Source organism: Petaurus breviceps, unplaced genomic scaffold (genome assembly GCF_028583685.1).
Source record: "Petaurus breviceps papuanus isolate PSGF00001 unplaced genomic scaffold, PetGlider_PUasm1.0 186, whole genome shotgun sequence".
Lineage (NCBI taxonomy): Eukaryota > Metazoa > Chordata > Mammalia > Diprotodontia > Petauridae > Petaurus > Petaurus breviceps.
The window spans coordinates 25,251,395-25,278,453 of NW_027185798.1; the positions used below are offsets into that span (position 1 = coordinate 25,251,395).

General features: G+C 40.5%; 1 protein-coding gene across 3 annotated transcripts in view; it reads right to left on the reverse strand.

The window, feature by feature from the left end:
- Positions 1-27,059, reverse strand: part of MYO1D (myosin ID) — a 423,241-nt gene that overhangs the window by 130,313 nt on the left and 265,869 nt on the right. For all 3 annotated transcript variants that reach the window (XM_069089918.1, XM_069089920.1, XM_069089919.1), the window contains exon 20: positions 23,019-23,132. In XM_069089918.1, the coding sequence (XP_068946019.1) occupies positions 23,019-23,132 (114 nt within the window). The remainder of the gene's footprint in view (positions 1-23,018; positions 23,133-27,059) is intronic.

Here is a 27,059-nt window from a genome sequence, read left to right on the forward strand (position 1 = left end):
GGAGAGTTTATGACTAGCTGAGAACTAATGGCAATGATGGCTGGACTGATATCAACCTGAAAGGAGGTCTTTAGTGGAGAAGGCATCATGATAAAATCTGTTCATCACATAAATCTAAAAGAGAGATTTGGGATTCCAAAAGATCTCAACAGCCTAGGAGATAGGCTGAAGCTAATAAGGTGAAATTGATAGGAATAAATGTAAAGGCCTGCATATGGGTTCAAAAAGTGAACTGCACAAGTATAGAATGGAAAAAATGTACTGTAATTGCCAAGGAAAGGCAACTTCCCAAGGTTCAGAATACCAGCATAGGTGCTCTCCATTTTATTCAGTGACCAACCAAGAACAGAGAAGATCAAAACATGACATCATTCCAAAATACAGCATTTACTAAGTGTGATTAAATAATCTCCAAGGACTACCCCACCCCAGGACCTTCCAATCATTCAATCAATTACAAAGTCCCTGGTCTAAATACTTCTCCACCCCTAGGCTATACCTTTATTTGTCAATCACAGAGCACAAAAAGGTCAAAAGTTCCCCACCCCTGGATCACAATTGAATCTACCCCAGAGTTACATCAAGTTTAAACACAGCACTTAATACCCAAATGGAGGTCTTTTCTTCATCTTGAGGCAAGTTCTTAGCAATCTTAGTTCCTGGGGAGACCAGGCTTAGCAAGGCCACAAGATACATTGCCAGTCCCTCCATTAATTCATCCTCTGTCTGTAGAACAGTCCTAGAACCCCTGAAAACATTAGCAAAACCCTCTCCTAGGATTTCTGTAAACATACAACAAGAAAATCCTTCTTCAGGGCTTCTGAACCAACAGAAAGGTTCCCAGACCCCATGCAACAACAGCACTGTCCTTCACCAGTGGACAGTATTCACTCTGTCTGCAGGACAGTCTCCAGACCCCTGCAACAACAGCACTGTCCTTCACCAGTGGACAGTATCCACTCTCTGTCTGCAGGACAGTCTCAGGGCTTCTTAACCAAAAGCCGGGTTCCAGGACTTCTTCAACAACAGGACTGTCTTTCACCAGTGGACAAATCTGGCAAAAGAACATCAAAACAGATAGACAAAGTACCAGCAAAACAGCCATGTCTCCTCAGTCCTTGGCAGCTCAGGGGGCAGGTCTCAAAAGTCCAGGGCAATTCAAAGCGGCCACCAGCAATTCTCTTAGTCTCTCTCCCTGCCTCCACGTGGGTGCTGCTTCCAAAAAAGGTCTTCTGCCTCTCTCTTGTCTCTCCAAATCTACGTCACCAGCTCCTCCCAGTTCAGGACTTTCTTTTCACATCAACAAGTCCATCCCACAGGTGGGATTAACAAGCTCTGGGTTCTAACACAATCAATTTGAAAACCAAGCCAATACAGGGGGAATCTTTAAATGCCATTACTATCACACATGGCTGGAAAGCAATTCATGTGAAAAGAATGGGGTGTTTTGGTGGATTGCAAACTAAGTGTAAAACAGCAAAATTATGTGGCAGCCAGAAAAGCTACTGTGATCTTCTAACAGAAGCACCAAATCTAAAGTGAGTGAGATGATAGATTTGTTCAACTCTGTCCTGGTAGGACCAGAGCAAGAGGACTGTGTTTAGTCCTAGGCTATAGAGGGGAGATCAAAAAGCTAGAACAGGTTCAGGGAAGAGCATTTAGGCATGTGAGGGGACTTGAAATTATGCTATGTAATGACCAACTACATAAATTGAGGATGTTTAGTTCAGGTAAGGCAACATTTGAGGGCAGGGGGATAAGAGGGTTTTTAAATATATGAAAGATTGTATCATGGAAAAGGGATTAGGCTGGTTTTGTTTGAATCTAACTATGACTGATGGGTTCTAGGAAGACTTTGGTCAGCATAGGGAAAAACTTCCTAACATTCAGAACTGTCTAAAAACTGAACAGGCAGACTTAGGTAGTGAGCTCCCTGCTCCTGGATGTCTATGAGCAGTCTGGATGACCACTTGGTGGGCATAATGTAGTTGGTATCTTTGATTTGGCTAAGGTTGGGATAGATAGTCCCTAAAGTCCTTTCTCACTTTAAGATCTCAGGATTCAATGAGTTCTTTAGTATATAATTTTATTTCAAAATTTACTTGATTTATTTTTCTGGATACAGATATATCACCAGCACCACTCCTCTTATTTAGATATGATTATGGTCATTTTAGGGCCTACAAATGAGACAAGAGTAAGAGGGAGAAAAGGAAATAAATTTTCTTAACATAACTAGACATGAATTGGAAGAGAAATGAGATAAAATAAGAAACACATAGTCATAAAAGTAAGACTGTATGAGATGAAATTAACTGTGCTATGGATTTGAAAGACAGAGGAAAGGTAGGGGGAAAGAGGTATAAAGTTCCTATGAGATCTTTAAAGAGGGAAGAAAGGAGGTGGTGGGGAAGAGATGTTGGGCCAGATGGCTCTTGATGCTGGCCACCAGGTGGTACTGTTTTTCCAGGACAGTTTCCTTGCTTTATAGGATGGTGTTGATGGGTGGAGAATGGGGAAGCAATGTGCAACTAGTCATTTATACCAACAGAGTTTTAGCAAGCAAGTATGGATAAGCTGGTTGGGTTACATTCTCTTCTCTTATTTTTCAAGTTATTTAGGAAGGAGCCTTTTTTGGACTTTGGCTTCTCTCCCACCTTTATGCTCAACTCCATGTAATCTGGTTTTATGAAGTGTTCTAAGGAAAAATGTTCTTTCTAGGGTCATCAATGACTTAAAAAAACCCTCCAAATCCATAGTCTTTTCTCAATTATTATTCTCCTTGATTCTCTGTATTGCAACATTATTGATCAACTTCTTTATTTTTTTACCAACACTGAATTGTCACATGTCTTCTTCTATGATGCCATTCTCTACCTACTTCCCCTTGTACATTTCTGACCATTCCTCTCTGTCTTTTGCTGCTTTCTCTTCCCAAACCCTTGAGGTGGATATTCTTCAAGGTTCTTTTCTTCAGCCCTCAGTTCTTCTTTCTCTAAGCTTTTGCTACTCCCACAGCTTCAACTATCATCTTCATAGGGAAGACAGTTTTATATGCAGCCCTGACCCTTCTCTTGAGATCCAGTTCAACTTCCAATTGCCTATTGGGCATTTCTGTCTGGAAGTTCAATACCACCTGGAAACCAATTTGTGCAATACTGAACTCCTGTCATTATTTCAGTCTCTAGTTTGGTCAAGAACTTTTCCATTATCCATAGCTATGAGAGGTATGTCTACTCTTCTAAGGTGTTTATGTTATGAAATGCCGATATCTCCATTTGGAGCTTACTGTTGTATGAGGTATGAAACATACCTTTAAGTTTTCCTACCAGTTTTTGTCGAGTTTACCTCAGTAGTTTATCCCAGTCCATCAGTTTACTGAACACTATCCTAACATAACTGATTGTTTTAGGTTCTAATATACTTGCTCCACTGATCAACTTTTCTTTTTTTAATCAGCCCCAAATAGTTTTGATGATTTTGGCATTATAGTAGAGCATGAGGTAAGGTATTGGTAGGCCTCTTTTTTTTATCACTTATTTCCCCTGAGATTCTTCAACTCCTCATTTCTGCAGATGAATTTTGCTATGATTTGTCTTGTTCAATTTTATTCATTTGGTAGCAATTTTGAATGGAATTTCTTTTCTATCTCTTCCTGCTGTATTTTGTTGGCATAAGCAGAAAATCTGATGTTTTTTTTTTAATGTTTAACTTTATATCCTGCTACCTAACTAAATTGTAATTCAATTATATTTTAGTTGAATCTCTAGGGTTCTCTAAGTAAACCTTTATATTTGGGGAAAAAGGCAATGATTGTTTCCTCTCTTCCTATACTTATTCCTTCAATTTCTTTGTCTTTTTAATAATTTTCTTAATAGCATAGGAAAGAACATATCCTAAACTTGTCACTCAGAACTTTTTGAAAAAATTCTGCCTTCCCAAATAGAATATTTGGTAGCAAAGATAACATATTATAGGAAAATTGGGAAGAGGAGAACAATAAGGAAAATGATAGATCTAAATGATGATAAAAATGAGTTTTAAAAAGATCTATTCAAAGTGAAGGAAATATGGAAAAATGTTCAGAGTAAATATTTCTAGAGAGCTACTTTGTAGGTTTTTTTCTTTCTATTGCATATTTAGCTATTTTTTCTTTTCAGGGAGATTTCCATCTTCTGTGCCTGTGTCTTTTCAGGGACTGTTGCCCATGTCTAGAATTCATTCCCTCCTCATCTTCACCTCATGGTAACTAGAACTTCCTTCAAGACATAGATAGTTAAAGTACCACCTTTTGTACAATGCCTTTCCCCATCCCCTCAATTCCTGGTGCCCTCCTCCTACGATAATTTGTATTTAACTCCCATATATTTATTTTATACATATTTTTGTACATAATTATATATGTCCACATTGTTGATTAGAGGGCTAAAGGGTGGAGTACCAAATTTTCCCAATGCCTTCCTTTATAGAGGACAGAAAGTGTACTTCTTTTCGGTTCACTTCACTCTGGTTTCAATTCCATGGAACAAGATACCCCTGTGCTGGGTGTCCCTTCACCCCCCAAACCTTCTCCCGCCCCCCCTCCCCCATTTAGATTGTGAACTCCTTGAGGGCAGGGATTGTCTTTCATTTTATTAATTGTATCCCTAGTGCTCAGCACAGTGCCTAGCAGATAGTAGGCACTTAATAAATGTTTATTGGATTGGCTTGTTTTCCTGGATGGAAAGTAATTTCCTTGAGAGCAGGGATGATTTCTTTCTTTCTTTTTTTCCCCTCTTTGTATCTCCAGTACTTAGCATAATGTTTGGCAGGTTGTAGTTGCTTAATGAATTGAGTAGGGATATCATCTAGATGATAGGTGGCCTGTATTTGCAAGACTATTACAGATTCACCATGAGTGGCCTTAGGTGGACTTGGTTTTACTGGGATGACCCTGGCACCAGCAGAATTTTTAACCTAAAGGCTGCCTGAATAGGCAGTCAGCAGCGCTTATTAACCCCCTACTATGGGCCAGGCATTACGCTAAATGTTATGGGTATGAAGAAAATAAATAACATGATTCCCACCCTTAAGGAGCTCAAAGTGCAATGAGGGAGACAATGCAGTTATCCCCTTCCACATCAACTTTACCCATTGAGGTTTGGATATATATCAGGCTGGCATGGGAAATTAAATGGAAATTTTTGAGAGTTTTGCAGAAGCCACAGATTCTATGGCCAAATACTTAACCCAAATTTGACAATAAGGTACTATAAACACCCCAGAAAAGAAAGAGTCCAGACTTCTTCAATGGTACAAAGAAAGGGCCAAAAAATTTTACGCAGATTTTCCAAATTGTGGGGGGCACCTTACTCCTAACCCATGTGATGTGGAAGGGATAGATAGCTGTGTATAAATATCTATGCACACACACAATGACTTCCTGGTGCATACTGAGAAATATCATTAGTGTAAATTAATATACTGAGTATATAAATGTGAAGAAACTCAATAGGAATGAGCAAAGTTGGAATTCATTAAGATAGGATTCCAATATCCAGATAAATTTTGAGATGATGTCATAATTTATTTCTTATTTTATAAAAAAAAATTTTTTTTTTGCTTTCTGGAGGGGGGAAGGCAGGGCAATTGGGGTTAAGTGACTTGCCCAAGGTCACACGGCTAGTTTTTGTGTTAAGTGTCTGAGGCCAGATTTTAACTCAGGTCCTCCTGACTCCAGGGCTGGTGCTCTATTCATTGTGCCACCAAGCCACCCCATCATCATTTATTTCTGCATATCAGATTTATATAGCAAATTATCTGTATTAATAACACTTATGTTCATGTAAATAACTAAAATAATGTTGCAACAATTTATAACTCCTTATAATACTAAGCACATGAAAATACTACCGTGTTTCCCCGATAATAAGACCTATCCCGAAAATAAGCCCTCCACTTACTGTGTAAGATTCCTCTAAAATAAGCCCTCCCCAGAAAATAAGCCCTATTGAGATTGTTACTGTAGTGAAGGTGATCCCCTGCGCTACACGCTACATTACGGCGTGTATGTATGTATGTATGCACCGTCTCTCCCCTCCCCCCCGAAACACATGCCGCGCTCCGAGCTGCATCCAATCAGAGCTGCAGCAGTGAGCGCGTCATCCTGTTCTTCCCCAGTGATTTGCTTATTGAATAAAGGTACATTTTTTGTTCACATTTACCTGTTTATTAAAATTGCTGTCAATGTTCATTAAAATAAGCCCTCCCCTGAAAATAAGCCCTCTGGTGTTTTTCTGTCCAAAAAATTAATAAGACAGTGTCTTATTATCGGGGAAACACGGTACCAAAAGTCTTCTGACCTACTAACTCATCCCACCCCTGTTACCTTGCTCAGGATGTGTCTATACGTCAGTGTGTGTGTGTGTGTGTGTGTGTGTGTGTGTACGTGCCTGTGTGTGTATTTATGTGTGTATGTGCCTGTGTGTGTGAAGGTGTATATGAGTATGTGTGTACATGCCTGTGTGTACAAGTGTTTGCGAGGGTATGCATGAATGTGTGTATGTGTTTGCGTACGTGGCTGCGTGTGCACATGTTTGCGAGGGTGTGTATGAGTGTGTGCATGTGTGTGTGAGTGTATGTGTGTGTTGTTTCCTCAAGGAGGCTAGATTTCTCAAGGCCAGGGTCCCCATCTTCTTTTCTTTGGTTTCTGTTCTTTAGATGTACTGTTGGCTGGAACTTGTGGATCTATAACTCTCTCTCCAGAACAACCACGTGTCACAGACAGTTACACACACACACACACACACACACACACAGATTTGTTTAACAAAGAAATGACTCCTGTGGCTCTCTCAGCATATTTTCTTTCCGTACCCATGTAGTTTGACTGACTGGCCTGACTTTGGGGCTTCAATATTCAGAATCTCAAATTCTGATACTTTGTATAACTAAAATATTTATGCACCTCTGCTCTCATTGAATAGACTTCACTGTTCAACAATGAAGCATACTGTTCTCCATTGAGAAACTCAGAAGGTGAATGCTCCCACATTTTGTAGCCTGCCTGGGGCAAATAAAACCTTAGCTCTATAGAACCCCTGAAGAATGAGTCATTGTAGGGAGCCCAGTGTGCTGCATATGTGGGGGTTCCCTTCTCAATCAACAATTTTTTTTTGATCTTAGCCAAGTTGGATAGAAGTCTTCTGAAAACGTACCACATGCTCCCCTGCCTTCTTTTAAACACAATTTACTGGGTATAATTTGGCTCTCTGTTGACAACTAAGGGTCACCCCTTATGAAGATAAATGACTGTATTGCGCTGTAATACAACAGAGTCCTAAGGGTCTACTGAGTACTGTAGGGTGATTTGCCCACATATTAAATGTCCTCAGACTGCTTTATGTGCACAGACTTTGCAGCATCTTTTATTTTTTCTTTATGACTGCTCAGAAACCTTTTTTTGTTTGCTTCTCAGCTATGTTCTAGACCAGTGATCTACAAACAGTTTTGATTATTCATCCTTATCAGTAACATTTTTTTTGAGCCACACTCCAATATTTATAATTGTATATGTTACATATGTTTTAAGGTTTATGAAACATGGAAATGAAAACAAGATAGAGATGAAATAAATATTTAAAATGTTATTTTAATAGTGAATCCTTTTTGCTCTCACTAAATACAGAACTAATTATTACTTATTAAATTATTAGACTATTTCAGTGAGAGCAATGTAATTGATAGTTTTCATAATTTTTGAAAATCTTGGTTTAATACCTTAGGATATAGTACTTAAAACACCTGGTTAGAACTTTTTCAGTACTTGACTCAATGGCTGATAAAGCTGACACCACACAAAGATATATAGATTTAAATGGAAGAAATATATTGTTGGATGTGTTTACTAAATCATGACACTCCTTCTTCAATCCTGCCCACCAGTTACACAAAATTTTCTGTTGAAATTCAGCAGTAAAGATACTCCACTGATGCCAATTGGTTGTTCCTGAAAATTATTTGGAATGTATAGCATTAATTTTTTTTTCCCTGTCAAGATCTCAAACCCCACTGGAATTCTCCATTTGGGAGATTTTAAACAGGCTAGAAAATTCTATTTTCAGGCTAAGTGTGCAGATATGGGAAATTTTATTGGTGACACACTTAGGTAAGTCTTCACAACAAGAGCTTAGTTTTTATTTATCTTGCTAACTAAGATGGCTTCATACTATCAATGGCCAAGTATCCCAAGGAACCACATACGCTTAGGGCAAGGTTCATCATTTCCAATAGTTAACATACATCTGTCTTTAGAATAAGTTTGATCATTTCGAAAATTTTTGACTGAGTTCTTGTTAGCTCTGATTCAACTGTAATTGTTTTTGCCTTGTAATGTGGTTGATGATGAACTCTTAGGACCCAGGTGGATGGCTTTGTCCCCCTGCCATTTTCTCATTGTTCACTTGTGCTCACATTATTAGTATTATAGTCAATCCATGATTTCTTTGCAGGAAAGTTTTAGAGATAATTGTCTCTCTCTCTCTTTTTTAAGGATTAGTTTACTTAAAGCAATATAATATAATCCATTAACTCACTTAATCAAGTACACATAAATTATATTCTGCTGCAGACACCATTGTGATCTCCAACATATACTCCCATTCATTCCTCAGGATACAATGAATACCATCTGTTACATGTGACTGATATACAGAGAGAAAGAGGGAACTACTATCAATTTGTCTATTAAATAATAGTAAAGCTTAATTTTAAGAAGATACAATAAATGTAAATTGGAGTTCAAATATTTTCTTCCCACTCCTCAAGACATGAATCTTGCATATCTACTTTGGAGACCATTATTCTAGATTATAAGGTATCTGGATAAGTGAATTCTAGAGAAGGGAAATATTACCATATAATTTTTTTTTAAAAATTGCAATAATTGGTTAGAATGCCAAGTACTTTATTCATTTTTTTTAGTTTTGAAAGTAGATAAGCTAATGCATATACTTGAAGATTAAAAAAAAAACAGAAATAAAGGCCCCAAAATATAACTAGTATTGCCCCCTGTGGTATCAAAGGACTGGAAATAAAGTAGGTACTCACTGATCAGGGAATGACGGAACAAGTTATAGTACATTACTGCAGTGTAGGAAATGATGAATATTAAGAATTCAGAGAAGAATGAGAATGCATATAAACTGATGAAGAGTGGAGAAAGCAGAAACAGGAAAACAATATACACACTGACATCTACAATATCTGCAACAATGTAGCTGGAAAAGAAAAAACCACCAGCAACCCCTGAAATTGAACACTGCAATTTTAACCACTAAGCTTGATGTCAAGTTGGAGAAGAATTGGGAAAAAATGCATTTCCCTCCCTTCTTTGTGGAAGTAGGGGACCATGGCTGTGGAAACTTATATGAAACTGTTGGTGTTAGAAAGTTTTGTTGACCCCACCTCTTTCTTTTAAATTTTTTTCTTACAAAGGAGGCTTACTGGGTAGGGAAGGAAGGATGGATATATTTAGAAGGTTATGTAAAAACAAAAGATGTCAGTACAAATTTAAGATTGACAAAAGGCATCGCCCCAAAGGTTCACATAAGTTGCTTTTGACCCACCCACTCTCATCTCTGAATCTGTTCCTTCTAGAATGCCCTCCTTTCTTTTCTCTGACAAACCAATCCCCCTTCTACTTCAAAATATGCCTGCTGTATGAAGTTTCCTCAAGGTAACCTTGATCTAGTTCATTCACTTACTCTTGAAAACTTCTGTGGGATTTGTGCTACCAGTAGGATGCTAATTTCTCTTGTGTTGTCTTAAGCTTTTTCTCGTATTTATTATAGTACGTGGGCCATCTTAGCATTCTATTATGAACTCCTTTGTAAATCATGTCTATTTTGTTAGATAGCCAGGTGGCTCAGTTCATAGTTCACTGGACTTGGAGTCACTCCAACCTGAATTTAAATCCCTCCTCAGATACTTTTGGCTGTGTGAGCCTGGGCTGTCAAATGGAGATAATTAAAGCACCTACCTACATTGTAGGGTTGTTGGAAGCATCAAATGAGATCACATAAACAAAACACTTTGCAAACTTTAAAATGCACATAAATGTTTAGAATTTGTTATCATCAACAATCATTAGCAACTGATAACAGTGATTATTATTAATATTGTTACTACTACTACTACCCTACTACAATATTTCCCACAATTTTTTCAAGAGCATAGCATATCACAAAGTAGGTGTTTGGTAATCATTCCTCAATCATCTAATTTACTTGAAGGTCAATCAGTCAGTCAACTAGCATTTATCACCTACTATGTGCCAGGCCCTGACCAGAGTTTGCCACAATCAGGGTTGTTATTAGCAGAACAATGTAGTGTCCCTGAAGAATCCACCAAAGATCCAATCAAGTCCCACAGTGATCCACCACAAGGAGCGGCCACATATGTGCTGTAAAACAGCAATTCTGCTCTTTTGGCAAACAGCAAATTTGGATAACAATTTTGGAGGCAGATGAGTAACAAGGAACAATGTGGGGTTGGTCTTTAAGGTCCTTTAAGGTCCCTTAAAGTTCTAAATCTCTGACCCTATGCCCACGATCTCTGTATGAAATGTTCATGTTAAATTCTTCTTCCAACACTAGGTATTTTTAAAAATCTTCAGCATTTCACTGGTAGCAATTAAATTCTAATGTGAGGCTGCTTTCAAATCTTCTAACAGTGATGCTGGAATAATTCAAATGCACATATTTGGATCTCCTCTGCCAAATTGTACCACCCTTTAAAATGAATTTGCATACATAAGTATCAATCTAGGCTTACAATAGGATTCCACAGATTAGTACTATCTGGGCTTTAAGTGTGCATCCATTGTGGGAGAAAAATGAGTAAGTTGTTCACTGAATTCATAAAACCTTATGTAAAAACTGATGATTAGCTGAACCATGAGAGATAGATAATACTGCCCAGAGCCAAGTATTTCTTTTTTATGCTTGCTCTTGAAATATAACTGAGCTGGACACAGGGGCAATGAATATAAAGAACAGTCATAAGGCTCTTCAGAAATTACACATGGAGCATCATTATAATTCAAGAGAATTTCCCATATATCCCAGAAAACTAAAATGTGTGGCAAACTTCCAAGTGAAATGTAAGGTTTTGCCTTGCTTTATACAAAATATCCAATATATAGAAATTTAAACTAAAAAGCAGGCAATTTAGGAGGTGATTACAAAAGGACTTTTTTTTTTGCTTTATAGTCATTGTAGGAATCCTCTAATTAGCTATGCTGTAATTAAAAAATGATCTGACTGCAAAAGAACCCCATTTGTTCGCGAAAAGTGAGATACAGGCACATCAAGGTACAAGCCCAATTTTTCCCTCTGACAGAAACCACTTAACCCATCCAGAAAGATTTCCCCCGTGATTCAACAAATAAGGCTGCAAATGTGGCTTAGATGCTGCTTTTATCAGAAGGCCTTCTAGAGAAAAGAGCTGACTTAAATACGAAAATCACAAAAGACGCCTTAAGAAGAATCCTCAAGCATAGAGCAAGGGAGTTTTATAATTCTTCCCCACCCGTACTAGCAAAAAGACAGAAAAAAAGAAATCTGGAGCACAGTATTCTCAAAAGCTACCAACTGCAGTACCCTTATAAATTTCTCATGCTTCATTTTTATTAGCTCTGCTCTAAGCAAAAATAGCACCTTCCCTAAGAATACAGTTTTTCAAATGCCTAGTGTTTCTAAGGAAGTACTTTTGTTATAGCAGACAAAATACCAACACCTACAAAGAGATTATAAGTACTTCTAGGACCTGCAGAGTATTAATTGGTCTGACATTAAAGGATTATATACTTCCCAATAAAAAGGAGTAATAAACAGAATTTAAAGACCAAGGGGGAGGGGGAGAAGGGGGTAGAAAGCTCACAAAGCTCAGGATGCTCTTTTCAAACACACACAAGCCAAGGCAGTACCAGACATCAGCTGACAACCTCCATTGAGATTACCATGGAAACAACATCCCTTGGGATGTTGCCATGTGGGTAGGGTGCTTTAGAAATGGTGATGGTGAATATTGCTGGCAGGCAGATGAATTTCAGCGGGGTTCACTCCTGTACACATTACAAGGGCAATCCATCTTTCAAAAGAAAACATATCTTTCTAGTGAGGCACGTCAAATGGAGTAATAAAGCACTGAGGCTGGTGTAATTACAATCCATTTACCTCTACAAAACAGTCACATCAGTCCAGATAATTGTCTCTTTCCTCTCACCTGCCTGGCCCTCATTCTCTAAGAACTAAAAGATGTATTTGTGTAATTAATTGGCGACTTCCTCAGCCATCACACACATATGGATACAAAAAAGGGACTGTATCAGAACCCCCATTAATGGCAGATTTCAAACATTCTTCATTGGGTAAAATCAGCACAATTTACCATCAGAAATGGGATAGGAGGAATTGAAGCCCAGGTGAGGGTTACTGTTTGAGTTTATGGCATCCAGTCGGAAAGCAAAACATTGAATGGATTTTATGTTTATGCAAATTAAATCCAATCCTGGCAGCCAGGCTCAAATGGACCCATGTCCACAGTAAATCAGCAGCACAGAAGTGCTATTATTCACAGAACATGCCTGAACTCTGTGATGCCATCTCTCCCATCCATTTTCTAGTACTCCCCAGGGCAATTCACAGTGTTCCAAAGACCCTGCCAGCTAAGGGAACTGTGCAAACAAGCCAGATTCACTGCTTTCTCCTCAGCTTCTGTTCACAAAAAAAACATTTATACCATATCAAGAAGGCAGGATCTTAGGTCTCCCAGCTTTGCAGAACACTCAAATTCTGACCTCCATGCCCTCAGCTAAAAAACTTCAAGACATCTTGACAACTACATTGGGACTGGTGCTTTTCAGTGATACCTGGGGTCCCAGGCAACAGAGAGGATTGAGAAGACAGAGCTTGAAGGAGCCTTGGCGTGCATCCCCTTGCCAGTCCTCTTCACTTTTCATGAAGAAATTGATACCCGCACATGGGAAATGACTTGGCTAAGACTATACGGCCCAATGGCATCTAAGATGGCGCTAGAATCTGGTTCTCCCCTTCCCTTTCTACCACTCTGCAGCTGCTCATTTCCCAGAAACACTGATGTGCTGTCTGGTTGAAACCTTGCAATGAGTGGCAGTTGAACAAAGTATCCAGGCAATCAATACTGCTTGTGAAGGACAAGAATCTCCTGTCCCTCCCCCCCAATATAAATTTAACCCTCCCCAGAGCAAAAGGCCCCAGCCATCATCAACCTAGAAGAAGCCAAGGTTTGTATGAAGTGCAGACAGAAACAAAGCTGGAAAATGCCAATACCCAATGCCACTCTTGTGGGCCTGCTGGATTAATGAGGGCCGGTTAGACCTGGGTGTGAACACTAACTACATAACCCATGTGATTTTGAGGAAGTTAATTCACTGGGATTCAGTTTCCTTATCTGTAAAACGAAAGGGGTAGAATTAAATGATATCTGAAGTCCCTTCCATCTTGAAATCTGTCATCTTATACAGGCTCCTGCAAAAGTCTTAGCATAGTTTTCTGTTATTAAAAGCTTAAAGCTGCACTGAGACTTCTGGGACAGTCATCTCTATACATGCACACACACAAATAACTATAATACAAATTAGAAAATAATTAAGTACATGGCAGAGGTAACTTCCTTGTTTAGAAACCTTTACTTGCTTTTCAGTGCCTATCGAATAAAATAAAAACTCCTTTTTTACTTGTGCATTTTCAAACCTACAGTTTGTCTCCATTCTACATTATCAAGTCTTACTTTCTTTCGGGTTCTTCTCTCTACACTAGTAATGAACCCCTTGTTATTCCCAACCTTTACCCTATGGTGTGCCCTCCACCACTCCACCTATAACATCCTTCTCCTTATGAATCTAGTTCTGGTGCTATCTCCTCCACGATGACGAGTCCTTCAGTGAGTCAGAATGGCCTGCAGACAGAATGCTGCCCTTGAAATCAAGGAGAGCTGGGTTCAAATCCAGCCCCAGTCACTTATCAGCTGTGTCCTCCTGGGTAAGTTACAACCTTGAGACAATAAAGTGCCTGCCAAACAAGGTTGGTATAAGGATTGAATGAGATGCTGTATGGAAAGTGCTTTGCCAATACTAACGTCCCCTATGAAAACCCTTCCTCCTTTCCTGCTTGAATTTCTCTTTACTTTTTCTTATGCATTTAAAAATGACCCAACTTGTAGTATAGTTGTGTCCGTCTGTAAGGTTTCTACTAGAAGACATGCTCTCTGGGAGCAGGAACTGTGTCATTTTTTATTATCTGTGTTCCCAGGACCTAGTGGAGGGCCTTGCATAGAGTAGATATTGAATACACATCTGTTAAATCGAACAGAATAAATCACAGGCACATTTACTCATCTAAACTTGTAAGACCTTTGTGAGAAGGGGGTGTTCTGCTGAAAACCTTTTCTAGCCTCTGTTACACTTTCCCATTTTCCCTTTTATGTCTTCCTGAATCCTCCCGAAATGGCAATAATACACTATTTAAACCTATCTTTGCTGAAGGAAGGAAACAATTATATTCCACTTTACTTATTTAGTTGGGAAATGTACCTCCCTAATTATACTTTGCTAAGGCTGGAATAGAGTGAGTTAGTCACAGAGTTAGTCTGAGGTTGTTAAATGCCATAATAAGTAGAGGATTAGACTCAGACCCAGGAATATGAGTTCAAATGCAACTTCAGTTCCTTCCTAGCTGGGTGACTGTGCAAATCACTTAATCTCTGCTAGCCCCAGTTCGTCTAAATTAATTGAGTAATCGATTGATTTTGTTAGAGGCAATTGGGGTTAAGTGACTTGCCCAGGGTAATACAGCTAGTAAGTGTCTGAGGCTGGATTTGAACTCAGGTCTTCCCGACTACAGCAGTGCACTACCTGGGTCCCCCCAGTTTTTCTAAATTTAGACCAATGCTTCTTTCAACTTAGGAGCTAGTTATGTTCTAAAAGTCAGTTGTTTGGAATTAAGAATACAGTTTCCCATAAAGCAGTGTAATTGTTAGAATCTTCTTTGAGCTCACAAAAATCTCTAACTTATGGTACTTATTATCTACAACAATTATATGTAATTTTGTCATAACAGTGGTAAATCTGAATCCACTGCCACGAGTCTGCAGTCACTCTAGGTCATGGGAGTGATGCAATAGGGGGGTGGGATCTATGTGGGTAGCTACCCTGGTCTCCTGGCTGATCCTCATACAAGATACTCCCTCTCTGGGCTGCAGTCATTTTCACTGGGAGATGCCTGAAACTCTCTCCCTCCTCATCTCTACTCCTTGCTCCTGTGGCTTCCTTCAAAAGTCTCAGATAAAGCCTTCCCTTCTGCAAGAATCCTTTCCTGATACCCTTGCATGCCAGTGTCTTCCCTCTGTTATAATCCCCAATGGAGACTGTCTGTAGCTTGTCTGTACATGGCAGTCTGGATGCCATCTCCCCATTTGCTCCCCAAGGTGAGCACCCTGAGGGTAGAGTCTATCTTTTGACTCTCCTGGTAACTCCAATGGTCAGTACAATGCCTGAAACCCAGTAGGTGCTTAATAAATGATAGGTCACTGACATGAGAGCATTGAGAGGAAATAGCCAAAGCAAAAAGATGGGGACCTCAGGGGACATGGATGGCAGGGGACCTCGCTGGCAGTTTGCATCGAAATAGCAGTAGAGGGCTTTGCTGTCAAGCAAGCTGTTTCCAGATCGGATGCAGGGTGAATGAAAACATTTCAAAGGAACATGGGATCGATGGAGGCTAACTCCCTCAGGCAAGTGAGTCTGGAGCAGAAGTTTTCAGGTCAGCACCGAAGAGAACAAAAGGAAGATGAAGTGAGGGAAATAGCAGCTGTGAGTCGGAAGCAGTAAGGAGAGTCACTTGAGGATGATGGAAGGCAAACTCTTGGCAAGAATAGACCGTAAGATCAATAACAGAAGAGGAGGCTTGTGTGGCAGTGGAATGGGGGAAGAAAGAAGGCCTTGAAGACCTCTGAATACGTGATAAAATGGGGGGGGGGTGAACCCATTGTGGCTTTCTGTGGAGATGGGAGGGTGGACAGAAAGTTTTAGAGAAATGGAGCAGCCAGGTGGTGCCATAGTGCCCTGGAGTAAGGAGGACCTGAGTTCAAATGCAACCTCAGAAACTTACTAGCTGTGTGACTGTGGGCAAGTCACTTATCCCTGACTGCCTCCAAAAAGAAAGAAAAGAGAAAATTTTAGAGAAATGAAATCATCCAGAACAGAGGTGTCAGACTTAGGGACCTCGGATGCTATGGCACCAGAACCAGATAAAATATAATTGAGAAATATTAAAGAAAATAAATACGAATAAAGTACAAAATAGGATAATGCTAATTTGTAAATTTTCTAAGTCAGGATGCAGCCTGCAGGGATTTGTCTCTATTTGAGGGTGATATCGCTGATCTAGAACAGTTCACCACAGGTAATCCAAGGGTGAGGTGGGGTAAGAGGTAAGTGGGTAAGTGGGGTAGAGGTGATAGAAATGTAAAAAAAGTATTGGCATCTGAGACACCAGAGATCAGATATGGGGGGGCCAGGATGGCTTGATGGAGCCAGAAGAGATATGAAGGTGACTCAGAGTCTGTCTTGTGAACCAGAAGGCTACAGTGGGGCACAGACTAGGAGGGAAGAGATCTGGGGTAGAGCTCAGGCTCTACATGCTTCCCAAGCTGTATGACACTGGACAAATGACTTCATCTCCCAGGAGGCTGGTTTTTTAAGCTATAAAATGTGCCTGGACTTCCTATCTCTAAAATTCTGTAATTCTGAGTTGGGAACAAGTGACTGGCTGGGGATGGTGGATGGTTACAATGACTTCCCTTTGTGACACATGGTGACCAGATAAGATCAGGACACCCAGGTAGAGATGACCTGGAGACAGCCAGAGAGAGAGGCTCGAGTGACTAATGGGCTGGTAGCCAGTCTGTCACTCAAAATGTGTCCAGTATGATACAGAAGGGAGATGAGCTCAACTGTGGACACCCCTAGTGGGGAGACCACGCAGGCGCCCTTTCTAAAAGTACTTCTGTGGAAATATTTGCTTTATTCTCCTCATAAGACCTGCCTTTCATGCTTGGAGGTGTGGAATAAGAAATGGAGACTGGGACAAAGTTCCAAATCTCATACAAAGGAAATAGGGGACAGATTCATCTTCAAGGCTATGTAGGGCAGGGTTAAATAGCTGACACGAATGATTATGATGTGCCTAACCACTTTGCTGCAGAGTGGGTGGAGGGAACGAGGGTAGGTGAAATGCTATCACCTACACTGTGCATTTGTACAGTTTTCAAAGTACTTCCACCCACTAATGTTTCCTCTGGATCCTGATGACATGCCATTGAGGAAGGTGAGGTGGGATATTGATATTTTCATTGCTCTGATGAAGATGGTAAAGTTTGGAGATGTGTAGAGACACATTTCAGATTTTCAGAAGATCTGAAGCTAGAAGTGGCCTGAGAGATTCATGTGGGTCAGGGGTTCTTAACCTTTTTTTGTGAACTAGATGCCTTTGGAAGTCTTGTGAAACTCATGGATCCATTCTTAGAAAGATGTCGGTAAATGCATAAAACAAAATATGTACGAATTACAAAGAAAACTGATGAATTTGAAAAGTGATTATCAAAACAACAATAGTAATAAAAAACCAAGCTCATGGACCCCAGGTTAATAACCCCTGATTCAGGCTAAATCCCTTATTTTATATCTGAAGAATCTAAGGCCAAGAGGCCTTAGGTGACTTCTCCAAGGACACACAGGTAAACATCAGACCCCTCATCCCAGAGCTTCTTCCATTATTCCACATTGCTTCTCACTCTCAGAGGGTATACAGAGAATCGTAATAACTCCACACTGAATAATTAAGAAAAAATAGACTTGTGATTGGATTTGACTTCAATCTGAATTTTGTACTTTTCTTCAAAGCACAAAGAAAAAAAAGAAACACTAGCTTTAAGTGTGTTGTTTTTTTTTAAGTTTTCCTTTGAATGTATCTTTGCTAAAAAAAAAAAATCAATCTGAACTCAATAGGATAAGCTACTCAGCATTCCCCTGACAAAGTCTTTTTGGACAACGATGAGATTATGCCAGCCCAGAACAATGTGAGTCGTAGAAAACATTCCTACAACAGCTCTATAAATGTCAAAGATGTAGACAAAGCAAAGATGTCTCATGTTCTAAATAGAAGGATCAGTAATTGAAGGAAAATTCTGCAGCAAAGTGCAAGGTTTTTGTTCTTTCTCTCTTGGAGCTGGCTCTTCATGCAAGGTCACAGGAAGAAGTGAGTGACCAATGACCGCCTGAAATTTTGTTCAAACACCACAGAAAAATGCCACGAAAACATTTCTAAGATGTCATCACACGCTCGCTAAACTGGAAACAAAAGCTAAAAACAACAGGATTGGGTGAAGTGGCAACATAAAAGAACGGTGTTTTCTGAAGGAACTGACGTGACTCTTCTGGGGAGCATTCTGACCACTCCTACCTGTTCATACCCTTTGGCTCAGGGAACCCCTTACTAGGACCATAGATGAAGGATATAGTTAAAGTTTTAAAATGACCATGTCTATAAAAACGATTTTTACTCAAAATAGTCAAAAGGATCTCTGAACTGATTGATGGGGGAAAGCGGGTAGTGCTGTCTAATGGTTAGAGCTGGACTTGAAATCAGGAAGATCCAGCTGTAAGGCCTGTCACTGAATCTCTCAGTGCCCCAGGCAGCTCCCTAAGACCCTAAGGGGGAAGGGGAAACAAGCATTTAATTAACACCTACTATGAGCTAGGCATTGTGCCAAGCGTTTTCCAAATATCTCATTTGATCCCTACAACAACCTTGGAAGGCAGGTGTTATTATTATGCCCATTTTGCAGATGAGGAGACTGAGCCAGACAGAGGTTGTCACTCTCCCAGGGGCACACAGGTAGTTTAAGTGTCTGACGCCAGATCTGAACTCGGGCCATCTTGATGCTAGGTCTGGTGCTCAGTCCAATGCACCTTCTAGAGCCTTATGCTGCCTTTGCTCTTTGCTGTTGCACAGTGGTTTTTCAGTCATGTCTGACCCTCCGTGATCCCACCTGGGGTCTTCTTGGCAGAGATCCTAGAATGCTTTGCCATTTCCTTCTCCAGCTCATTTTATAGATGAGGCACACAGGAGTAAGTGACTTGCCCAGGGTCACACAGCTAATAAGCATCTGATTTGAACCCAGGGAGATGAGTATTCATGATGCCAGGCCCAGTCCCCTGTGGTATAAGAAGGTGGTGACCCACCTTAGCAGGGAGAATTTCCTCACTAGGAACCCTTAATATCAATGAAATCATAAGACTGGACAATTTCCTCACACAACACAGATCATGACCCATCTGGGCCTGCTCACCCTATGTCACTCTGATCTCTGGCTTCCTAGAAGTCTGCCCTCAGGCCTAAAGATGGCAGCCATCCTTGAGCTCTGCTCACACCTCAAGGACACAAAGGAAGCAGTCCACCTATCCCCTCTCCTCTCTGCACGATCAACCCATCAACCTGTCCCCTTAAACACTTCTTTGATGCCGTCCTTCCCACCATTTCTTTGTAATCCCTGCTTTTTAATGAGTTGCAAACTGCTCATACTCTCACTGGGTGATCTTTAGTTACTTATTTTGAATGGTTTTTAAAAACTGAGAGTAGTTTACACACACACCCACACACATGACCACATCTTTACTAACATGCAGTTAGACTGAAAAATGGTGCATCAGTTTTGCATTGTTTGTTGCCTATGGGAGATAAAACAAAATGTTTCTGCAAAGCAAAGTGTTGCCTACAATGAAGAAGTGCATGGGGTCTTCTTGACTTTCAGATACCTGGAGAAGGGAGGAGCCCCTAGCACCCTCACAACTGTTTGGTCTCTGGTGATTATCTCCTCTACATATAATTTGGTCTACTCCAGTGCCTTTCCCTTCTCTCTTCTCTTAGGCAGCTAGATGGTGCAGCTCGGAGTCAGGAGGACCTGAATTCAAATCTAACTACTTACTTATTAGTGGTATGACCCTGGGCAAGTCACTTGACTTCCATTTCCTCACTTGTAAAATAGAGATAATAATAAAACATACTTCAAAGGGTTGTTGTGAGAATCAAATGAGATAGCACTTGTAAAGTGCATAGAATAGTGCCTGGTACATAGTAAGTACTAAGATTCTTGTTCCTCTCCCCTTCAGTATCATTTCTACCTTCTCCAAAATTGGTAGATAGCTCAAACGTCCTTGGCATCCTCATGGAGAGGATATTTGTTATAGCAGACATAGAGTCAAGTCCCTGGTATTTTGGGCGGTTCCTCTATGGTGACCTTGTAGGGTGTCACATACAACACTTGCCCAGGATGGGCAGCCAGGGATGGGAAGGGAATAAGCCACACCAATGAGGTCACAGATTGATGTTGAGTGTCTGAGCTGTAGTTAATAAACTCTTAAACCTATATAAATGATGCCCTGTGTTCCTTGAAGCCAAGGGCTATTGGGTCTCCATCTTTGTATCTCCAGTAGGTATATAATAAATGTAGTGCATATAATAGTAAGTATATAATAAATGCTTACTGACTTTAATTCAATGTATTTCTGCATATTTTTTGTTAGTTATGAAACTTGAAATTTTTAACATTAAAAAAAACTCTTCCTAAAGATTAGGACCATCCAGGGTGTGGTAGAAAGAGTAGGGGTTGGTTGCCAGAGGACCTGGGTTCAAACACCAGCTCTGATACTTCCTGTCTGCATGACCTCAGGCAAGTGCCATGGTATATCTTTGAACCTTGGCTTGTTTGTCTACAAAAGGAGGGGGATGAATTGGAAGAATGAGTTAACAAAAAAAGTTTACTGTGGGACAGAATTGGGGACAGGCATGTAAAAAATGAGGTAGCACCTTCCTTAGGGAGCTTACTTTCCAATGGGGTGAGGCTAGACGGAGTGGTGGCCAAGGAAGGAAGTTTTGGGATGGGGAGTCCCAGGGGTGGTGAGGGGGGCCACAGGGCAGTTGAATGGTGTGCCCTTTTAAGAAGCAATGGTAGTAGTTGGGGCGGCCAGGTGGCTCAGTGAGTAAGAGCACCGGCTCCAGTGTTGGGACGACCTGGAGATTGAATCCCGGGCTCAGACACTCAGCACCACACCCAGAAATAACTGGCCGTGTAACCTTGCGCAAGTTACTTAACCCCGATTGCTTAAAAAAAAAAATGAAGCAATGGTAGTATTGATTACTGAGCTCAGGGCAAAGGGTGAAAAGCACAGGGGGAAGGGAAGAAAAGAGGGGAGGTTATGCATGGTAGTAGGTAGATGGCGAGATGGCCTGAGTGGATGGCTGGGCTGAATAGAATGTGAAGAATAGCATGATCTACAGCCAGTTTACTAGCTGTGGGACCCTGGATAAGTCACTTAGCCCTGTTGGCCTCAATTTCTTCATCTGTAAAAATGAGCTAGAGAAGGAAATGGCAAACCACTTCAGTATCTTTGCCAAGAAAGCTCCAAATGGGGTCATGAAGAGTCAGACACAACTGAAATGACTGAAAAACAACAAAAACAAGCAGTTGGATAGATACCATTGGTCAGGTAAATGTGCATTCAGCCACAGTAAAGACAACGTAGGGCAGGAGTTCCAAGGATGAGCAGATTACCTTCCCTGGATGGATTGTGGTGGGTCTGGCGATGAGAGTGCTGGTCCAGGGAGGGGAGAAGCGGATGGCAAGATGGCTTGGGGGGAAGCTGGATGGGACAGGAGGGTATGAAGCACGATCTGACATGAGATGTGCTCAAGGGGTCTCTCCTCTTTTCTCTCTCTGACTTCTCTTTCTTGGTGATCTCAGCAACTCCCAGGAGTTCAACTATCATTACTGTGCCAATGACTTCCAAGTTTATACACACCGCCCTCACCTCTTCTGAGCTCTAGTCCTGTGATCTCCACGGCTTGCTGGCCGTTCCCACCCAGATGTCTCTTTGGCATCTCAAACTCAAGTTGTTCTCTTTCCCCCTAAACCTGCCTCTCCCTCCAAACTTCCCAGTTTCTGTTGAGGGCATCACCTTTCTTCTAGGCATCCAGGTTTAAAACTTGGACACCATATTTGATTCTTCCCTCCCCCTCACCCCAGGTATCTAATCAGTTGCCAAATCCAGTGGATTCTAGTTGCTTTCCATCTCTCACATCTATACCCTTCTATACACTCACACCACGGCTACCCTACTGCAGACCCTCTTCTCCAATTCCAGGGTTTTTCCCAATGCATTAAATGGCTGCCTCAATACTGTATCATCAGTACTGGGCTTGATGGAGTCAGGAATATCTGGGTTCAAATCACAACTGTGACACTGAGCTGTGTGACCCCAAACAGATCATGACCTCTCTGAACTCCAGACTGAGGATTAAAAGTACTTAGAGTCTCTACCTCACAGGGCTGTTGTGGGGCTCACCTGAGCCAGATAAGATAATCATGCGTGGCTAGCATTTTGGAAACCTCAAAACACTATGTTAATGTCATCCATTAGTATTATTCTTGTAAATTATTTACCAAAATGGATGGAAGCTTCAAAAACAGTCTCTATTTATATAACAAGATCTCAGGGAAGGGACAGTTAAAATAAATTGAATAATGAAAGGCAGATAGGGAAATACAAAAGTAATTTGCTTCTCTAATTAGACATTGACCAATTAGCTGTGCATTCCCAAGCTACAAAATTGTCATACTGAGGCTTTAGTAATCACCAACAAGCATAGATATGATTGGGTATCCAATGGAAAGAACTTTAGTGAACTGTGAGAATCTTGTAATGGCAACTTCACTATAAGGCCTCCCAATATCACTCCCTATGATAACCTTACTTCACCTCCTCTCCCTACAAATTCAAATATTACCACAAAAGGAACAATATTATATTCATATCACTGGACAAGGCAATAAGATCAGAGACGCAGAAGAACCACAGAGAGTGGTCAGTAGTTGGTACTTACATTATAGAGGGGGATGGTCTTCATCACTTTATACTGTTTGGTGGGGTCCATCTTGTACAGGTGGCGATCCGTGACAAAAATTGCCCTATCTTCCACTTTACTAAATCGATTTACCTAGGAGAAAACCAAACCAGAGAATCCCTTTAGGCGGGAAGAAATGTTATCTTAGAAGACATCCAGAAGCTGTGAGAAGTTTTTTGAGACACTGATTAATTTAAGTCTATGATGTTCAAAAGACTCTGTGAGGGGCCTAGAGATGAAAGAGACAATTTCTACATTCATGGGATTTAACATTTTAATAGGTCAAATACAAATAGCAGCAAAAAATGCTGCATAATGAATACTTATACAGGGTGTCCCAAAAATCTTAGTGTAGTTGTTAAGCTATTGAAGCCCATCTTTTATGACAGTAAAGATATTATGATTCACTGATAGTGATATTAAAGATAAGCTTTAATGGCCTAAAACGGCACCATTTTTGTATTAAGGGAGACCAGCCCCCCTATTATCCGGTTAAACCCAAGAATCCCTTCTTGTTTCTACCCAATGAGGTCTCAGGAGATTCTGGTCCTACTAGTTCATCTCATATCTGATTGGTTATAGCACCCTACCAGACTGTCCTTATCCTAAGGTCCTCTGCTACCCACTTCATACCACTGTCTGCATTGATCTTCTTCAATCAATGCTTTTGTTTTGGTTATAAAACGGTATGAATATGAATCATATTAGAGGAGGAGAAGAGAAAAGGGAAGTCTTAGTGACTGGCTATAATATACAATAAAACATAATATAATATATACAATATAATAGCACATACCACATATCATACATAATAATGATATACATATATAGTAACATATAACATTTAAATTTCTGCCATTATATAGTAATTATACATACATATAGTAACACATAAAAACATTTAAGTTTCTGTCATTATATATAGTAATTAGACACACATAGTAACATAACATTTAAATTTCTGTCATTATGTATAGTAGTTATATATACATATAGTAACATAATATAATAACATTTAAATTTCTGTCATTATGTATAGTAACTATACATACATATAGTAACATAATATAGTAACATTTAAATCTGTCATATTACATATCGTAATATATGTGTATAGTAACATATAACATTTAAATTTCTGTCATTATATTAATAATTATACATACATATAGTAACATAATATAATAACATTTAAATTTCTATCATATTATATAGCAATTATATACACATATAATATTATAACATACTTAAAGGTTTGCCATATTGCATTATATTATATGTTATATTTTAACTGAAGTTGGCCAGTCATGCCATTGTGTTTCAAAAATCCAATGTATAAAGGCGAAACCACTTCATAATCTACTTGATTAACTCAGGAGTCAGAAGACCTGGGTTTTAGCCTCAGCTAACCTCTTTAGGCCTCAGTTTTCTCATAAATCTTTTTTTTTCCCCCCAAGGAAGTTGGATAAGGTGAGCTCTGAAGTCTATTTCTAGCTCTGTGATTTTAACCTCATTTCCAACTTCTTACAACACACTCTTGTCCCCTGGATCCATAATACTCAGTCCCACCTGACTGAGATATAGACTCATTCTCTTTTGCTAATAATCTCAGGCCCATATCAAGCCCCATCTCCTCGCTGAAGATTTCCCCAACGACTCTAGACCGGCACTTGACTCCCCTTCCTGAGCTTAGACAGCACTTAGAAGCAATACAGCTGCTTGTCCTTGATTGTTCTTGAGCCGTCTCCCATATGCCAGCTTTCTTCCTAAGCTCTTGGAGGGCAGTGATGGGGCATTCTTCTCTCTTGAATGGACTGAGTGCTGGCATTCAGTGATGAGTTGTTGACTGGTCCTAATGCTACCTCTCTTCTCAAACCCCATGGGATTTTCAAAAACTCCTGCTTACCTTTCTCCTGTCCTGAGTAACATCAGGCCAATTCAGGACGGTGGGGAAGGTTTTATAGGACCAAAAACCTTTCCAAGTGCCAGAAAGAGCCCTCAGGAGGTGATTTCTGAAAGTCCCATGTGTTCGGCTTGGTCTCAGACCAGAGCCTCCCCTCTGGATTAATAGAAGGGAACAGTGGATTGGTAGCTTTTAATTAGTAATGCCACAGTTCCTCTTTATTACTGTTGCTAATTGAGATATGAGTATACAGCTGTTCACAAGTGGCTTGGGAGTTTGTAGAGAGTGATTTATTTATTTAGGCTTCCCACCCTACCCCCCTGGGAGTTGGAAGTTATTTGTATTAATTTATTTCAATATACATTTATTAGCTTCCTCCTGTGAGTGGAGGACTGGGCTAGGTGCCAAAGGAGATTGGGTATCTTTATCTAAGGTCCTGCCTTCAAGGACCTTACAGTCTATTAGGGAGATCTAACACATACACAAACAACCATAATTTGAGAACCTTAAACCACCTTATTAATAATGTAGTAATTGCTTCCTGCTAGTTGATGCAGTTGATAGAGTGCCCAGGCTACAGTCAGGAAATCTGGCTTCAGACACTTACCAGCTGTGTGACCCTGGGCAAGTCATTTAACCCCGTTTGCCTCAGTTTCCTCATCTGTAAAATGATCTGGAGAAGGAAATGGCAAAGCACTCCACGATCTCTGCCAAGAAAACCCCAGATGGGGTTACAGAGTGTCAGGCTGCCTGTCTTCCTCTTTCCCAGACCTGCCAGATTTGTCACATTATCTTCCCACAATTAATAAAGTCATAACAATGGCCCATTTTTGTTTCAGAAGCCTGAAAGGTACCGATAATGTTGAGTATTGTTCCTACTGCAGCCACTTTAAAAGAAAAAAGAAAAAAAAAAGGGTGGCGCAGTGAATAGAGCACTAGCCCTGGAGTCAGGAGGACATGAGTTCAAATCTAGCCTCAGACTCTTAACACATACTAGCCATGTGACCTTGGGCAAGTCACTTAACCCCAATTGCCCTGCCCTCCCCACTCCAAAAAGCAAAAAAAAAAAAAAGGATTTGGAGATTTCCATAGAAGAAACACACAATGCTAAATGCAATAGGTCTTGTCTCATACAAAGGAAACTAACTTAACTGGAAACACCTTCAGTAGAGGGAAGAGTAAGGGAAGGTAGGGCAAGGATACACTATTACCCTAGAGACCAGGGTCCAGCCAGATCCTAGGAGAGGCCATTTACAATGTGTATAATGTGGTCAGTGGGGAAGCCTGGACACTGGATGAAAGGCTGCAGCAAGAGGAGGGTGGTGGTGACTGAGGATGTAAGGAGGGTCCTGAGGGATCAGAACCCAGTCCCTGTCCTATACCAGGCCCTCAGCCTTCCTCTCACTTTGCTGCATGTACCCAGAGATGTCCTGTATGGAGCCGCTCACTGATGCAGAAGTGGGTCAGGTTTTATAGGGAGGGGCAGAGACTTTACAGTTCGTCTGGTGGGTTTCTCACATCTGATGTCACAGACAGGTAGGACACTGGCAGTGCCCACCAAGGAAGAGTGGGCAGCTTCCCTAGAGAAGGAGCAGGGGCTCCTGTTTATCTCATCACTATGAGCAAGAGGTAGTGAAACTGGGTCTCTTAAAAAAATAATTTTTTTCCCAGTGCTATAGATCACTTTCAGTTTTTAGAAAAATTATTCCTTAAAATATACTTTTGGCCTGTTAGGCCTAACTTAAGTCAAACTATAAGTTCAGGATGGCAACTGGGTGGCTCAATGGGAAGAATACTGGTCCTGGAGTGAAGATGGCTCATCTTTGTGAGTTCAAGCCTGTAGTTCAACATGCACTAGCTGTGTGATGCTGGGTGAGTCACTTAACCCTGTTTGCCTCAGTTTCCTCCTCTGTAAAATGAGCTGGAGAAGGAAATGGCAAATCATTCAAGTATCTTTGCCAAGAATTTGGTATAGCAGGTTTAAAAATCTTAAAAATGAGAGTGAGAGAGAGCGAGGGAGGGAGAGACAGACAGACAGTGAGAGAGACAGAGAGAGAGAGAGGAGAGTGAGAAGAGAGAGAGAGAGAGAGAGAGAGAGAGAGAGAGAGAGAGAGAGA